The 18,071-nt window shown below is 48.9% G+C and overlaps 1 protein-coding gene across 1 annotated transcript in view; it reads right to left on the bottom strand.

Annotated features, from left to right (window-relative positions):
• Positions 1-16,030, bottom strand: part of LOC129700585 (vertnin-like) — a 17,218-nt gene extending 1,188 nt beyond the window's left edge. The window contains 3 exon segments of the mRNA XM_055641202.1: positions 60-1,438; positions 1,440-2,044; positions 15,742-16,030. Of these exon segments, the coding sequence (XP_055497177.1) occupies positions 60-1,438; positions 1,440-2,042 (1,982 nt within the window). The 5' untranslated portion in view covers positions 2,043-2,044; positions 15,742-16,030.
• Between the last annotated feature and the right edge of the window lie 2,041 nt (positions 16,031-18,071).

Here is an 18,071-nt window from a genome sequence, read left to right on the forward strand (position 1 = left end):
GAGGGCGGCGTCTCCACGGCAACCGCTTGGGCCCAGGGCTGCCTCTTGCCACCACCCACCGCACCCCCTCGGCTGGCACCTCCTCGCCCGTCCGCAGCCTGGTGCCCCTCCGGCCTGCTCTCCTTGCCAACGCCCGCCAGCGCAGGAAGGTGGAGGCGGGGATGGTGGGGAAACGCACACGGAAAACCGACAGGGGCACCTGCCACCTCTGGGCTCGGCGCCGGGCTTTCTCCTGCTCCCGCTGCCCCCTGCTCAGGCCTGGCGAGGAGGGAGGGACGGCCATTTTGTCACGGAGTGGCCCTGCGCCATCGACAAAGTAGGGCCCTTCCCCAGCAACTAAGGTAGGCCCAGCCCCGGCAATGGGAGTAGGTCCAGCCCTGGCAACTGAGGGAGGCCGAGCCCCAGCAATGAGAGTAGGCCGAGTCCCGGTAACTGAGGTAAACCGAGCCCCGGCAACTGAGGTAGACCCAGCCCCGGCAACTGAGGTAGGCCCAGCCCTGGCAACTGAGGTAGGCCCCGCCCCGGCAACTGAGGTAGGCCCAGCCCCGGCAACTGAGGTAGGCCCAGCCCCGGCAACTGAGGTAGGCCCCGCCCCGGCAACAGGAGTGGGATGACCTTCTGCCTCAGGCTCGGCCTCAAGCCCGTCACCGTGACAATGAGCCTCCTCATCCTCATCATTCCCCTCCCTCCTTGGCCTGATCCCGGCCTGGCTCATGGCCTCCCTCCTCCAGTTGTAGTAGGTGGACCTGGAGATCCAGGGGTAGCTCTTGCGGAAGTTCTTGTAGGGCGGGCAGATGTTGAGGAGGACGCACTGCCGCAGGAAGCCGCGGGCCAGCTGCATGGACGGCGACCTCTGACCCGCCTCCTTGCTCGGGGCCTCCTGCTCCTGCTCCTGCTCCCGGGCCGGTTTCCCCGGCAACCCCGGCCGAGCCTGGTCCTGGTCCCAGTCCTGGGCCTCGGCAAGCGGCCCACCAGCCGTAGTAGCGGCAGCAGCCGCCGCCGCCACCACCATCTCGTGCTTCCAGGCGTAGTAGGTGGAGCGGGAGATGTCCGGGAAGCGGCTGCGGAACTGCTGCAAGGGCAGGAAGCGCCCGCCGGCGAAGCACTGCTGCAGGAAATGGCGGGCCTCGTAGCGGGCGGCGGCCCTGCGCCGGTGCTCCTGCGACTGCCGCTTCCACCGGTAGAAAGTGCTCTTGGTGATGCTGTACCTCTCCCGCAGCACCGAGTAGGAGATGTCCGGCTCGGCGTTCAGCAGCTCCAGCGTCTTGAGGGGCAAGGCCGAGGCGGAAGGATCACCCTCCGGCTGCCCCAGTGCCACCACGGGGGCAAAGTACTGAGGCCTGAAGACGGCCCGGGACAGCCGCTCGCCTGCCCACATGATGTGGAACGTTGGCACAGGAGCCCCCGGGGAACGGGAGCGGGGCCCAATCAACCGGTTTGAAGTAGGGCCTGATCTTCAGGTTGCTCATGGGGTAGATGGAGTAGATGTTGCTCTGCAGCACCGAAGCCAGGGCGTAGATGTGCCACATGTTGGTGAAGGCCCCAGGGTAGCAGGTGGCCTTGACGTCAGCGTCAAAAATGGCCTCCAAGATGGCCATGGGCAGGTTCATCTTGCGGGCCGACTCCTCGGTGCACAGCGAGTAGCGGGCGGCCTGCAGCATGATCTTGGAGTCGATCATCCCCTTCAGGTAGTACTGCTTGTGGAGCAGCATCTCCACCATGGTCCTCAGCTGGAGCTCCATGCTCAGGCCCGCGTCCCCCAGCAACAGGGTGCTGGCCGCCTCGAAGAGGTGGTTGCCCACGCCCGGGCAGGCCAGTGGCGCCATGTCCGAGGGCGCATCTTCGGGGTACAGCGCCTTGGCCTCCGGGTCCACCTCAGCCTCCCGGTAGCTGGTCCTCCTGGCCAGCAGGGGCACCGGCAGGACGGACAACTGCTTGTCCACTTCAGCCGTCACTGCCCGAAGCGTCTCGGGCTCCCCGCACTCCGTGGCCTCTTGCAGCTTAAAGCGCAAAGCCTCCACTAGGTCCGACCTCTCAGGCATACCTGCATGGGTTGGTTTTCGGGGGCGGGTAGCAAAATAAAAAGACATCTCGGATTAGTCAGCGGAATCGATCGCTGAAAATACCAACAGTAACTAATTCATTGACCAACGCTCCCTGACTGACCAAGGACTTTGTACGTAGACTATAACGGCAGGCAACATAGGCAGCACCGTGGTGCAGCAGTAGAGTTGCTGCCTTACAATAGACAATGGGTGCAAGAGTAGGCCATTTGGCCCTTCGAGCCAGCACCGCCATTCAATGTGATCATGGCTGATCATCCCCAATCAGTGCCCCGTTCCTGCCTTCTACGGCACCAGAGACCCAGGTTCGATCCTGACCACGGGTGCAGGCTGTACGGAGTTTGTACGTTCTCCCTGTGACCGCGTGGGTTTTCACCGGGTGCTCCGGTTTCCTCCCACACTCGAAAGATGTACAGGTTTTCTAAGTTAATTGTAAGCCTTATATAAATTGTCCCTGGTGTGTAGTTCCAGTGTATGGAAGATCGCTGGTTGGCATGGACTCAGTGGGCCTGAAGGGCCTGTTTCTGCACTGTATCTCCAGAACTAAAAACTAAATCTATTCTCGGGAGATTGTGGGAACACTTTACAAAGTATTGCTTAGGCCACAGCTGTGAAGAGTTCAAGTCACTGCAAGGTGGGAAAGACAGGACTGCTGTGCATAGGTTTAAGGTGAGAGTCGGACCTCGGACCTTTGAGTTTAGTTTAGTCTGATGTCTGGTCTCTTTGTACATTCATGATTTGGACAAGGGGATTGAAGGCTTTGTGGCCAAGTTTGCGGATGATACGAAAATAGGTGAAAGGGCAGGTAGTGATGAAAAGGCCGGGAGTCTGCAGAAGGGCCTGGACAGGTTTGTAGAGTGGACAAGCACCTGGCAGGTGTAGCAAAGTGTGGAGTCATGCATTTTGGAGGTAGGAATAAAGGCGTAGACCATTTTAAAATGGGGAGATAATCCAGAAATTAGAGGTGCAAAGGGACTTGGGAGCGTTGGTGCATGATTCACCAAAAAGTTAATCTGCAAGTTGACTTGGTAGTAAAGAAAGGAAACTCAATGCTAGCATTTATTTCAAGAGGGCTTAAATACAAAAACAGGGATGTAATGCTGAGGCTCTACAAGGCGCTGGTAAGGCCACATTTGGAATATTGTGGGCAATTTTGGGTACCGTATCCGATGAAGGATGAGCTGGCTCTGGAAAGGGTCCAGAGTATTACAAGAATGATCCCAGGAATGAGTAGGTTCAACTATGATGAACATTTGGCGGCACTGGGCCTGTACTTGCTGGAGTTTTGAAGAATGAGGGGGGGGAACCTCATTGAAACATACAGAATAGTGAAAGGCTTGGATAGGGTGGATGTGGAGAGGATGTTTCCACTAGTGGGAGAGTCTAGGACCAGAGGTCACAGCCTCAGAATTAAAGGCCGTTTTATTAGGAAGGTGATGAGGATCAGAGGGGGGTTAAACTGTGGAATTCTTTGGCGCAGAAGGTTGTGGAGGGCAAGTCAGTGGGTATTTTTAAGGCAGAGATAGATAGATTCTTGATTAGTACAGGTGTCAGAAGTTATGGGGAGAAGGCAGGAGAATGGGGTTAGGAGGGAGAGATAGATCAGCCATGATGGGCCGAATGGTCTAATTCTACTCCTAACATTTATGACCCAAAACCTCACCCATTTTTTCCATCCAGAGATGCTGCCTGACCCGTTAAGTTGCTCCAGCATTTTGTGTCTCCATTCAGTGTAAAACAGCATCTGCAGTTCCTTCCTACACATTTAGTTTATTGTCATCTGTACTGAGGTACAGTGAAAGGGAATCTAGGTTGTGGGATCACTTTACAAAGTATTTTGAAAATTGACGTTGTGTGGCCATGTTGCAGTTATCTTACACGTTGGCGAGGCCACATTTAGAGTACTGTATTTGGTTTTGGTCACCATGTTATAGAAAAGATGTTGTCAAGCTTGAAAGGGTTCAGAGAAGATAATAGACAATATACAATAGAACAATAGGTGCAGGAGTAGGCCATTCGGCCCTTCGAGCCACCACCACCATTCAATGTGATCATGGCTGATCATCCACAATCAGCACCCCGTTCCTGCCTTCTCCCATATCCGATTCCGCTATCTTCAAGAGCCCTATCTAGCTTTGTCTTGAAAGTATCCAGAGAACCGGCCTCCACCGCCCTCTGAGGCAGACAATTCTACAGACACACAATTCTCTGTGAGAAATAGTGTTTCCTCGCCTCCGTTCTAAATGGATCACCCCTTATTCTTAAACTGTGGCCCCTGGTTCTGGACTCCCCCAACATGGAGCTCTGGACCCTGGTTCTGGTGCTTTGTTGAAATGCGTAGGAAGTTACTGCAGATGCAGGTTTACACCAAAGATAAACTCCAAATGCTGCAGTGACTCAGTGGGACAGGCAACATCTCTGGAGAGAAGGAATGGGTGCATTTTAACCCAAAGCATCACCCATTCGTTCTATCCAGAGATGCTGCCGTTCCCGCTGAGTTACTCCAGCATTTTGTCTCTTTCTTTGTTAAAAGATAGGTGTGAACACTACTGAGTGTGACACCACTTGGTTTATACTCTCTAGAATTTAGGAGATTGAGAGGGGATCTTATAGAAACTTACAAAATTCTTGAGGGGTTGGACAGGCTAGATGCAGGAAGATTGTTCCCGATGTTGGGGAAGTCCAGGGCAAGGGGTCACAGCTTAAGGATAAGGGGGGAAATCCTTTAAAACTGAGATGAGAAGAACTTTTTTCACACAGAGAGTGGTGAATCTCTGGAACTCTCTGCCACAGAGGGTAGTTGAGGCCAGTTCATTGGCTATATTTAAGAGGGAGTTAGATGTGGCCCTTGTGGCTAAGGGGATCAGGGGGTACGGAGAGAAGGCAGGTACGGGATACTGAGTTGGATGATCAGCCATGATCATATTGAATGGCGGTGCAGGCTCGAAGGGCCGAATGGCCTACTCCTGCACCTAATTTCTATGTTTCTATAAGGGTAACATTGTCCCTATTGTGTGTAGGATAGTGTTAACGTGTGGGGATCGCTGGTCGGCACATATTTCTTGTTTACGCACGGTATCTCTAAGCTAAACTAAAAAATCTGTCTGTGTAGGAAGGAACTGCAGATGCTGTTTTAAACCGAAGACACACACACAAAGCTGGAGTAACTCAGCGGGACAGGCAGCATCTCTGGAGAGAAGGAATGGGTGATGTTTCAGACTATCTGAAGAAGGGTCTCAATACACAATAGACAATAGGTGCAGGAGTAGGCCATTCGGCCCTTCGAGCCAGCACCGCCATTCAATGTGATCATGGCTGATCATCCATAATCAGTACCCCATTCCTGCCTTCCCCCCATATCTCCTGACTCCGCTATTTTTAAGAGCCCTATCTAGCTCTCTCTTGAAAGTATCCAGAGAACTGGCCTCCACCGCCCTCTGAGGCAGAGAATTCCATAGACTCACAACTCTCGGTGAGAAAAAATGTTTCCTCGTCTCCGTTCTAAATGGCTTATCCCTTATTCTTAAACTGTGGCCCCTGGTTCTGGACTCCCATCGGGAACATGTTTCCTGCCTCTACCGTGTCCAAACCCTTAACAATCTTATATGTTTCAATGAGATACCCTCTCATCCTTCTAAACTGCAGAGTGTACAAGCCCAGCTGCTTCATTCTCTCAGCATATGACAGTCCTGCCATCCCGGGAGTTAACCTTGTAAACCTACGCTGCTCTCCCTCAATAGCAAAAATGTCCTTCTTCAAATTATAGGACCAAAACTGCACACAATACTCCAGGTGTGGTCTCACTAGGGCCCTACACAACTGCAGAAGGACCTCTTTGCTCCTATACTCGACTACTCTTGTTATAAAGGCCAACATGCCATTCGCTTTCTTCACTGCCTGCTGTACCTATGTTTACTTTCATAGAATGACGAACAAGGACCAGGGTTTACCAGGATGTTGCCAGGACTCGAGGGACTGAGCTGAAGGGAAAGGTTGAGCAGGCTATCACAAAGCTGCCAACATTAGGTGAGAGTTAAGAGTGAGAAATTGCAAAGGAGTGTGGTGTCCCCCCTCCCATGTTAGGGAGCTTTTGCAATTTTCAGCTTGAAATTGTGCAATCTGGTGCATATCGTAACAAGTCTTTTAACTTACACTTGAATGCAGCATTTATGCTTCAAATTGGATTAGGTATGAATAAGGTTAGGCTAAATTACATTCATAATTACATTCCACAGTAGAGCCAGGCTCTGATCAACAGGTGCAGCACGAATTACCTTAATATATTCATGTATGGAAATCAGATTATAATTCATGCTGTTATGCATATATAGAGAGAAACAAAAACATAGTAACAAGACAAGAGGAGTCAGACTTCCATCACTGTTCTGCACAAATAAATCAATCAACCTTACCCTTTGACTATAGAAACACGACGAAAATAGTGTCACATATTCAACTGTATATGGTTCAATGAAATTAAGATATATATGTAAAACATATATATGGAAACAGACCCTTCAGCCCACCAAGTCCATGCCGACCAGCAATCTACCATACACCAGTTGTATCCTACACGCCAGGGACAATTTACAGAAGCCAATTAACCTACTAACCTGCACTTCTTTCGGATGTGGGAGAAACCGGAATATCCAGAGAAACCCATGTGGTCATAAGGAGAATGTACAAATTCTGTACAGACAGCACCCGTAGTCAGGATCAAATCTGGGTCTGTGGTGCTGTAAGGCAGCAACTCTACAGCTGTGCCACCGTGCCACCGCATTAAATTATTTTTTCTGTAATATATTTATTATGGTGTCACGTCAATAAAGATGAACACATGATTCTGATTTCTGCCCTTAGTTGGATAACACACATGTCCAGTCATTGTGTTTTATGGCTGGTTTTCAACCTCTTCAGTCTGAAGGTCTCGACCCAAAACATCACCTATTCTTTCTCTCCAGAGATGCTTCCTGTCCTGCTGAGTTATTCCAGCTTTTAGTGTCTATCTTCTTATTAAACCACCATCTGCAGTTCCTTCTTACACACTTTGTTGATCGAAACAGGTCCTATCCTATAGATGTTAGGAAATGAGACAGGTCAGGTGGCGGAGGTATGCGTTGGGGAGCACTTCGGGTCCAGTGATCACAATACCATTAGTTTCAATATAATTATGGAGAAGGTCAGAACTGGACCAAGGGTTGAGATTGTTGATTGGAGAAAGGCTAACTTTGAGGAGATGCGAAAGGATTTAAAAGGAGTGAATTGGGACATTTTGCTTTATGGGAAGGATGTAGAAGAGAAATGGAGGACATTTAAAGGTGAAATTTTAAGAGTACAGAATCTTTATGTCCCTGTTCGGTTGAAAGGAAAGAGTAATAATTGGAAAGAGCCATGGTTTTCAAGGGAAATTGGACACGGTTCGGAAAAAGAGAGAGATCTACAATAATTATAGGCAGCATGGAGTAAATGAGGTGCTTCAGGAGTATAAAGAATGTAAAAAGAATCTTAAGAAAGAAATTAGAAAAGCTAAAAGAAGGGCCACATTCTTTAAGACTGAGGTGAGAAAAAGCTTTTTCACCCAGAGAGTTGTGAATTTATGGAATTCCCTGCCACAGAGGGCAGTGGAGGTCAAATCACTGGATGGATTTAAGAGAGAGTTAGATAGAGCTCTAGGGGCTAGTGGAGTCAAGGGATATGGGGAGAAGGCAAGCATGGGTTATTGATAGGGGACGATCAGCCATGATCACAATGAATGGCGGTGCTGGCTCGAAGGGCCGAATGGCCTCCTCCTGCACCTATTTTCTATGTTTCTATATGAGATTGCTTTGGCAAGTAAGGTAAAAGTAAATCCAAAGGGTTTCTACAGCTATATTAATAGCAAAAGGATAACGAGGGATAAAATTGGTCCATTAGAGAGTCAGAGTGGACAGCTATCTGCAGAGCCAAAAGAGATGGGGGAGATATTGAACAATTTCTTTTCTTCGGTATTCACCAAGGAGAAGGATATTGAATTATGTGAGGTAAGGGAAACAAGTATAGCTATGGAAACTATCAGATTCAAAGAAGAGGAAGTACTGACACTTTTGAAAAATATAAAAGTGGATAAGTCTCCAGGTCCTGACAGGATATTCCCTAGGACATTGAGGGAAGTTAGTGTAGAAATAGCAGGGGCTATGACAAAAATATTTCAAATGTCATTAGAAACGGGAATGGTGCCAGAGGATTGGCGTCCTGCGCATGTTGTTCCATTGTTTAAAAAGGGTTCCAAGAGTAAACCTAGCAATTATAGACCTGTTAGTTTGACGTCAGTGGTGGGCAAATTAATGGAAAGGATATTTAGAGATAATATATATAAGCATCTGGATAAACAGGGTCTGATTAGGAACAGTCAACATGGATTTGTGCCTGGAAGGTCATGTTTGACTAATCTTCGTGAATTTTTTGAAGATCCATGTGGAACCTTGTCAAAGGCCTTACTGAAGTCCATATAAACAACATCCACCGCTTTACCCTCATCCATTTCCTTAGTAACCTGTACTCGCACTGGTAGACTAAAAACGTTTCTACCATTGTGCGATAAAAGAACTTAACTCCAATAGTGAACACTGGGAAGCAAGAAGTAACTTCGAGGAATACCGCTAAATTCTTTTAATCTCTTTTAAAAATGTATTTATATTCTACTATTAACTGTACATATGTGCATTGGTGTCGTGTTGTATTTCTTTTAACAGAGGAGAAGCAAATGGAATTTCGTTGCTCAGTTTTGTGCAATGACAATAAACATATTCTATTCTATTCTATTACACCCGTGGAGTAGCAAGATGGATTCAACAGTGGCTGAATGGGAGATGCCAGAGAGTAATGGTGGATGGCTGTTTGTCAAGTATGCAGATGATACTAAGATAGGTGGTGTTGGAGATAATGAAGTAGATTTTCAAAGTCTACAGAGAGATTTAGGCCATTTGGAAGAGTGGGCTGAAAGATGGCAGATGGAGTTTAATGCTGATAAGTGTGAGGTGCTACATCTTGCCAGGACAAATCAAAAAAGGACGTACATGGTAAATGGTAGTGAATTGAGGAATGCAGTTGAACAGAGGGATCTAGGAATAACTGTACATACTGTAGTTCCCTGAAGGTGGAATCTCATGTAGATAGGGTGGTAAAGAAAGCTTTTGGTGTGCTGGCCTTAATAAATCAGAGCATTGAGTATAGAAGTTGGGATGTAATGTTAACATTGTACAAGGCATTGGTGAGCCAATTCTGGAGTATGGTGTTCAATTTTGGTCACCAGATTATAGGAAAAATGTCAACAAAATACAGAGAGTACATACAGAGGAGATTTACTAGAATGTTGCCTGGGTTTCAGCAAATAATTTACAGCGAAAGGTTGAACAAGTTAGGTCTTTATTCTTTGGAGCGCAGAAGGTTAAGGGGGGGACTTGATAGAGGTCTTTAAAATGATGAGAGGGATAGACAGAGTTGACGTGGATAAGCTTTTCCCACTGAGAGTAGGGAAGATTCAAACAAGAGGACATGATTTGAGAATTAAGGGGGAGGGGTAACATGAGGGGGAACTTCTTTACTCAGAGAGTGGTAGCTGTGTGGAATGAGCTTCCAGTGGAGGTGGTGGAGGCAGGTTCGATTTTATCATTTAAAAATAAATTGGATAGGTATATGGACGGGAAAGGAATGGAGGGTTATGGTCTGAGTGCAGGTAGATGGGACTAGGTGAGAGTAAGTGTTCGGCACGGACCAGAAGGGCTGAGATGGCCTGTTTCCGTGCTGTAATTGTTATATGGTTATTCTCATAATATTATTCACCTCAACTAAGTTGTTTCTCCACCTCAGTTGCTGCAGAGAATACAATCCCAGCTATTAAATCTTTCTTCAAAGTGAAAAAAAAAATTCCAGCCCTGTCAATCCGTATTTTGCCCATATCCCTTTAAACCAGTGTGTGTATAAGGGTGTGTGTTAGGTTGCGTGTGAGAGTGTGTGTCAGTGAAGCGGCGACAACACCCGGAGTGAGTGGAGACTTGGCGATGCCCGGGGCACATTTCCCTCTCTTCCCCCCTCCCCGGGAATGCGGGCCGGCCCAGGTGCTCTGTGTCCAGCTGGGGTCCAGGGGAGGTGAGGGTTCGTGACCCGGGGGTCTGGGGGAGGTGAGGGTCAATGACCCGGGGGTCTGGGGGAGGTGAGGGTCAGTGACCCGGGGGTCTGGGGGAGGTGAGGGTCAGTGACCCGGGGGTCTGGGGGAGGTGAGGGTTCGTGACCCGGGGGTCTGGGGGAGGTGAGGGTCAGTGACCCGGGGGTCGGGCATCAGTGCGGAGCTATAGCCCGAGATTCATCCCCGCAGCTCCGGAGATGGCACCGACGCCCCCACTCACCCGGTTCACTCCTGGCTCTGGGGGCCGGGGTTAAAACTCCATGCGGTGTGGACAGAGTGGCTGCCAGACAGAGCTGCCAGAGGTGAGGGTGGGAGGAGTGAGCGGTGTCTCGGTGGGGGGGGGTTGGTGCTGGGACCACCACCGCCGTGGCTCACCTATCACACCATCTGCACGGCAATGTGAATGCGGTTGAGGCAGCATCTATAGAGCAGTAGTGAGTCCGAAGGGCAAACTCAGACATAGATGCTGCCTCACCTGCTGATTTTCTCCAGCATTTTTGTCTACATTGCCATTTTAAATAGTGTGCGATGGGCTTTAGCTCGTTCTTTACGGGGAACCTGCCGACAGAAAACTATTCTCATTGGTGAGTGTGGAGGAGTGTGACTATTTATTTATTTATATATGTGGGGTTTTTTTTAATTGAGGGTGAGAACTTCTGTCATCAGCGTGAGAATTTCGGCAAATGCGCGAGTCTCACGTTCAATGCGCGAGTTGGCAGCCCTACTATCATGAGAGGAATAGATCGGGTAAATGCAACCCCTTGGATTGCAACCTTGTCGTGGTCGGGGAGCTTGTGTGTCACAGTGACCCCTAGAGCTATGCCAGCGGGAGATTCGCCTCCTGTTAGGGTCTCCCACGCTGGACAGGTCAAAGGGTAGAGGCGAGACGAAGAGCGATCCACGGGTCCTCCAGGTTGGAGGCTGAGCACAGGGACTAACAACCCTGTCTCATGAAACAAATATGTTACGGAAACAGCAACTGAAGGAATGAACACTACTGAGTGGAGGACCTTTGTTGCTGCCCTACATGCCAGGAGGCTTAATAGGCAGTAAGTAAGTAAGTAAATGCACAGAGTCTTTTACCCAGAGTTCGGGAATCGATAACCAGAGGACGTAGGTTTAAGGTGAGGTGGGGAAAATGTAATAAGGACCCGAGGGGAAAGGGTGGTGGGTGTATGGAATGAGGTAGTTGAGGCAGGTACTATAGCAATGCTAAAGAAACATTTAGACAGGTACATGGATCAGATAGGTTAAAGGGATATGGGCCAAATGCAGGCAGGGGGGGCTAGTGTTGATGGGACATGGTGGTTAGTGTGGACAAATTGGGTCAAAGGGCCTGTTTCCACGCTGTATCACTCTATGACCTCAGACTGTGAGGTTATTTATTCCTTATGTGTGTGGGATTGCAACACATCACTATGATGGTACTGGGGGTGAGCTACACTGACAGAGCAGCTGCCTTTCAGACCAAAGCCTTGTCGGTTCTATGTAGGAGGAAACTGCAGATACTGGTTTACACCAAAGATAAGACACAAAATGCTGGAGTAACTCAGCGGGACAGGGCAGCATCTCTGGAGAGAAGGAACAGGTGATGTTTCGGGCAGAGAACTTTCTTCAGACTGAGAAACAGTCTCGACGTGAAACGCCACCCATTCCTTCTCTCCAGAGATGCTGCCTGTCCCGCTGAGTCACTCCAGCATTTTGTGCCTATCTTCCCGGTCAGTTTTCGTGGATAGATACAAGCAATCCCGTGAGAGCCAATATTCCCGGCCGTTCCTGACTTTCCTGCTTCCACTGGAGAATGGCAGAAGATTGACACCAGGCTAATCAAGAAGCAAGCAGTGCAGTTGTACCATTGCAGCATCTTGTATAGCCAGCAACAAACACAGTACATTCACTTGCACCAGCTGGGTGCAGAACAAAATCTGGAGAAGGGTCTTGACCCGAAACTTCGCCCATTCCATTTCTCCAGAGATGCTGCCTGACCCGCTGAGTTCCTCCAGCTTTTTGTGTCCATCTTCAGTTTAAAGCAGCATCTGCAGTTCCTTCCTACACATAGTCAAACAACTCCTCACTGTAACACACACACTGTAATGAGTTGCTGCCTTACAGCGCCAGAGACCCGGGTTCAATCCTGACTTCTGGTGCTGTCTGTACAGTGTTTGTACCTTGTCCCTGTGACTGCCTGGGTTTTCTCCGGGTGCTCCTCCGATTCCCTTCCCCACTCTAAAAATCTACAGATTTGTCGGTTAATTGGCTTCTGTAAAATTGTAAATTGTCCCTTGTGTGTGTAGGATGGTGCTAGTGTATGGGGGTGATGGTTGGGCAGCACGGACTCGACGGGCCGATGGGCCTGTTTCCACACTGTATCTCTAAAGTCTAATACCCATTCTATCCCCATAGCACAATCTGCATAGCCCAATAATATAGCGAGGCCACTCTGCCCCAACTCTGACACGAACCAAGTCTATCCCCACAGCACAATCTACATAGTCCAATAATATAATAAGGCCACTCTGCCCCAACTCTGACACGAACCAAGTCTATCCCCACAGCACAATCTACTAACCCCAACTGTAGTTTTAGTTCAGTTTAGAGATACAGCGTGGAAACAGGCCCTACGGCCCACCGAGTCTGCACTGACCAGCGATCCCCGCACATTAACATACACAATAGGGACAAATTACATTTTATACCCAGCCAATTAACCTACAAACCTGTATGGAGTGTGGAAGGAGTAACTCAGCAGGACAGGCAGCATCTCTGGAGAAAAGGATGGGTGAGGATTTGGGTCTTCAGAAAGCGAGGAAGGGTCTGATCCCAAAACATCACCCGTCCTTTCTCTCCAGAGATGCTGCCTGTCCTGCTGAGTTACTCCAGCATTCTGATCTGAAACAGGAACAAATGAAGCATGTAATTGTTTATTTAATTAATTAGTTGATATATTGGATGCTTAATTAATATATTTCTTAATTGTTTCATGAATGAGTGAATAATGCTTCATTTAGTCACATCAAAGACAGACACAAAATGTTGGAGTACGTAACTCAGCGGGACAAGCAGCATCTCTGGGGAGAAGGAATGGGTGATGTTTCGGGTCGAGACCCTTCTTCCACTCAAACCATTACCTGCTCCTTCTCTCCAGAGATGCAGCCAGTCCCGCTGAGTTAGTCCAGCATTTCGTGCAAGGGTTCCCAACCGGTGGTAAATTTAACCCCCAGGGGGTACGTTTCGCCTACCCAGGGGGGTAAATGTTTTTCTCATTGACTGACTGTGTTTGGTTGTGGTATGCCGGTCATCTGTTCATCATTAGTTGTTCATAAATTAGTGAAATATCTTTTGTTATGTACTATTAAAGTTTCCAGAGGTAAACGGGACGAAAAAGGTTGGGAAGCCCTGATTTGGTGTCTATCTTAGTATCTGCAGTTAATTCCATCGTCCATCGATTCTCTCCTTCCACAGATGCTGCCTGACACGATGAGTAGATTTCGATTGCCCTGCATCTGCAGTTCCTCACGTCACCTCTTGGTCCACCACCCCACCCCCCCCCCCCCCCCCCCCCCCCCTCCCTACCCCCCTGCAAATAGTGTTACCCGACCTCACTCACTATCCTGCATGCACGGTCAGTGAGAGAGGCCCACACCGGTCTGAAGAAGGGTCTCTCCAGCAGAGATGCTGCCTGTCCCGATGAGTTACTCCAGCTGTTTGTGACTGTGTCCATCCAGACACCAGCCATTCGCTCCCCACGCACCCTTCCCTCCTCTCACGGTGGGGTCCACAACGTAAGGCTTGGCACATACACACGTGTGGGCACACACACACACACACATTAACTTTTACACCTCCCCCCAGCTAGAAGACTCCACGGGACCCACCCCAACCACCACAAAAAAACCTCCCCCCACCCTCTCCACTTTCAGAATATATCCTAAAAAGCACCCTAGATGGGCACCACAAGCTGGAGTCACTCAGCGGGCCAGGCAGCAATCTCTGCAGAGAAGGAATAGATGGCGCTTCGGGTCGAGACCCTTCTTCAGTCCAGAGATGCTGCCCGTCCCGCTGAGTTACTCCAGCTTTGCATGTCTACCTTCGGTTTAAACCAGCATCTGCAGTTCCTTCCTACTAAAAAAAAACCCGCCCTATCTGCTGGAACCCCTCCGTCTCCCACGACACTTGGAATCACAGAGACCTCTCTCTGGGAACACCCATGATTAAGATATCTAACTGAGCGATAGACTGGCTTTTTTATTTTCTCTTCTGGGGGTGGGGTGGGGTGGGAGGGTGAATTAAATCTGCCCCAGGAAACCAGAAGATCCAAACTTCAACCAGGAGCGGGAGATGGGCATTTCATTGATATGAAGATAGGCACACACTTTAAATAAAAACGCTGGAGTGATTCTCAGTGCACGCGTTGTGCAGTTGAGTCGGTTTCGCCCAGCTACCTGGGACTGGGGTTTACAGTGCCGGCAACGTAAGGGTTAAAAGAAACATCACAATAAACCTGAGCCGCGTGGAGTGGACAGACATTAGTACCTAGTTTGTCTAGCCTAATGTCTCTGGGTTGAAGATCTACAAGTCTAGTGCGAGGAAGCCCAGTTGCTGAAATGACTGCATTTTGTGCGCTGCTTGGAGATATTGGCAGTGAAATTGGATGGTCTCTTGTTTACGTTTGAGCAAGCGAGTCTGATCAGTAGCCTTTTAAAACAACTTTGGGTGGCGCAGCGGTAGAGTTGCTGCCTTAACAGCGCCAGAGACCCGGGTTCAATCCTGACCACGGGTGCTGTCTGCACGGAGTTTGTATGTTGTTCACCCGGCGACCTGCATAGATTTTTATTCGAATTTCCTCCCACACTCCAAAGACGTACAGGTAGTCTAATTGGCTTGGTGTAAAAATGTAAAATTATCCCTTGTGTGGTGGGGTGGGGGGGGATAGTGTTGGAGCGGACTCGGTGGGCCGAAGGGCCAGTGTTTCCGCGCTGTGTCTCTAACCACAACTAAACTCCCGGGGGATGAGAAGCGACTTTGCAGCCAGTTCTTTGAGGTAATAGCAATCGCCAAGGCTACAGTAGACACAAGGAACTGCAGATGCTGGTTTACTAAATAAAAAGGCACAGATTGCTGGAATAACTCGGCGTCTGGCCCGCTGCGTTACTCCAGCATGTTATTGCAAGGATGGGTTTCTAAACGGGACGGTCAAATGAATTCCCATCCAGGATGCCCAGTCCCGACAGAGCCGTCAGCTTAGCCCAACTTTTATGTGCATTCCACATGCCGCAAACCCATGGCGATGAGATTCCGCCAAACAAGAGAACCGTGCCTAATGAATTAAGTCAAACCCGAATGTAAAGCGTTTGGCAGTGGAGTTTGTTTTCCCCAAAACACTCGCACGCTATCTCTTTGTTTAAAACAACACAAGGCTTGGACTCCACGGCGCTGTCCCAACGCCAGCACTCGGGATGTTCGTCCCTGACCTCCCCTCCTGAGCTTGGTCTTTTAAAAATGAATTACACTCACCTTACATCAACCGGCCTCCCACACACATGTAGTTGAGGCGAGGGGATTGGGGCAATGGGCTCGCGTCTTCCCTCTCCGCCTCGCCTTGCTCTCCTGTGGCTTTGCGCTGCTACACACACACACACGCCGGTACCAATTTCAGACGTGAGCGGACATTCCCAATTCTGGAGTGTCCTGGGGCGGGCGTCTCAAGGGTGGAATCAGAGCCGTGTTAAACCCCGCCCCTGTAACGAAATGGTCACCCTGATCTCCTTCCCATCCACCCACTCACGCACTCACTCTCTCTGTCTCACACACACTCACATTCTCTCTCTCCCACACATACATGCGCACACACACACACACTTCAGGATGAAAGGGCTCCACTGTCTCATTTTGGGTCACTTCCAATGGCAGGCGATAAACGACCTCATTGGTGACCCTCATACTATCTTTGATCGGACTTTACTGACTCCACCTTGCACTACACGCTATTCCCTTATCATGTGTAGGAAGGAACTGTAGATGCTGGTTTAAACCGACGATAGACAAGTTCATAAGTTATAGGAGTAGAATTAGTCCATTCAACCCATCGAGTCCACTCGGCCATTCAATCACGTCTGATCTCTTCCTCCTATCCCATTTTCCTGCCTTCTCCCCATAACCATTACCCAAGATAGACAAATTCTAACCAAGAATCTATCTATCTCTGCCTTTAAAATATCCACTAACTTGGCCTCCACAGCACCTCTGTGGCAATAAGTTCCACAGATTCACCACCCTCTGACTAAATAAGTTCCTCCTCACCTCATTTCTAAAAGAACGTCCTTTAATTCTGAGGCTATGACCTCTGGTCCGAGACTCTCCCACCAGTGGAAACATCCTTTCCACATCCACTCTATCTAGGCCTTTCATTATTCTGTAGGTTTCAATGAGGTCGCCCATCAACCTTCTAAATTCCAGCGAGTGCAGGCCCAGTGCCGTCAAACGCTGGGTGCAGAGTCGGTGGGCATAAGGGCCTGTTTCCACGCTGTATCTCTAAACTAAACTAAACTAAACGTCCAATCGCACTATACATTAGTACAACAGGTAATGCAAAAGAGAAAACAAACAAGTATAGAATATGGTGTTATTACTGCCACGGAGAAAGTGCAGATATAAAAAGTGCATAGGCAACAACAAGGTAGATTGGGAGATCGGGAATATATCCTTGGCATATGGGTTGTCCGTTCAAGAGCCTGATAACAGCGGGGAGGAAGTAGTATTGAGAAGATCGTTTTTAGAGATATTTTATGTTGTGCCAGTTATACGAATATGAAACTTGCAGTGATGTTATTCTTCAGGTGACTACCAGACACTGAAGAAGTCAGAAGAAGGGTTTGAAAACACAAACGTCACCTATTCCTTCTCTACAGGGATGCCGCCTGGCCTGCTGAGTTACTCCAGCATTTTGTGTCTATCTCCTGCACACCTTATGTTCCCCAAGGAGAATTGTTAATTTAATTGATGAATTTAGCCCGTGCCTGATGAGTTTCAGTCTGGACGTCATTGATCAGTTCAATTTCAGCACTGCCTTGATTAGGTTGGTTTCAGTCCTGGATTGATAATCCATTGTAACCGTATCAGCGCCAAATGTCCATCAACTGATTTGATCACAGCTTCTTTCTCATCAGTTTGGTTTAGTTTAGAGATACAGCGCGGAAACAGGCCCTTCGGTCCGCCGAGTCGGCACTGACCAGCGATCCCCGCACAGTAACACCATCCTACACACTCTACGAACAATTGACAATTATACCAAGCCAATTAACCTACTGCTTTTATTTATTAGTTGTTGATGGCTGTGGATGTTCACCGGCTGTGACATCATATGTTGCCCATTTCTAAATCGCTACTGACCCGTGCGGTCTGCTGGGATGTTAGAGTTATAGAGTGATACAGCGTGGAAACACAACTTGCCCACACCGGCCAACATTAGTGTCCCAGCTACACTAGTCCTACCCGCCAACATTTGGTCCATATCCCTCCAAACCTGTCCTATCCATGTACCCGTCTAACTGTTTCTTAAACACTGGGATAGTCCCAGCCTCAACTACCTCCTCTGGCAGCTTGTTCCATACACCCACCACCCTTTGTGTGGAAGAGTCAGGGAGAAATACAGCATGGAAACAGGCCCCATGGCCATCAAAGTCCCAGGATGGCGGGACTGTCATATGCTGAGAGAATGGAGCGGCTGGACTTGTACACTCTGGAGTTTAGAAGAATGAGAGGGGATCTTATTGAAACATGTAAGATTATTAAGGGTTTGGACATGCTAGAGGCAGGAAACATGTTCCCGATGTTGGGGGAGTCCA

The sequence above is a fragment of the Leucoraja erinacea genome, chromosome 9, assembly GCF_028641065.1.
Source record: "Leucoraja erinacea ecotype New England chromosome 9, Leri_hhj_1, whole genome shotgun sequence".
NCBI lineage: Eukaryota > Metazoa > Chordata > Chondrichthyes > Rajiformes > Rajidae > Leucoraja > Leucoraja erinaceus.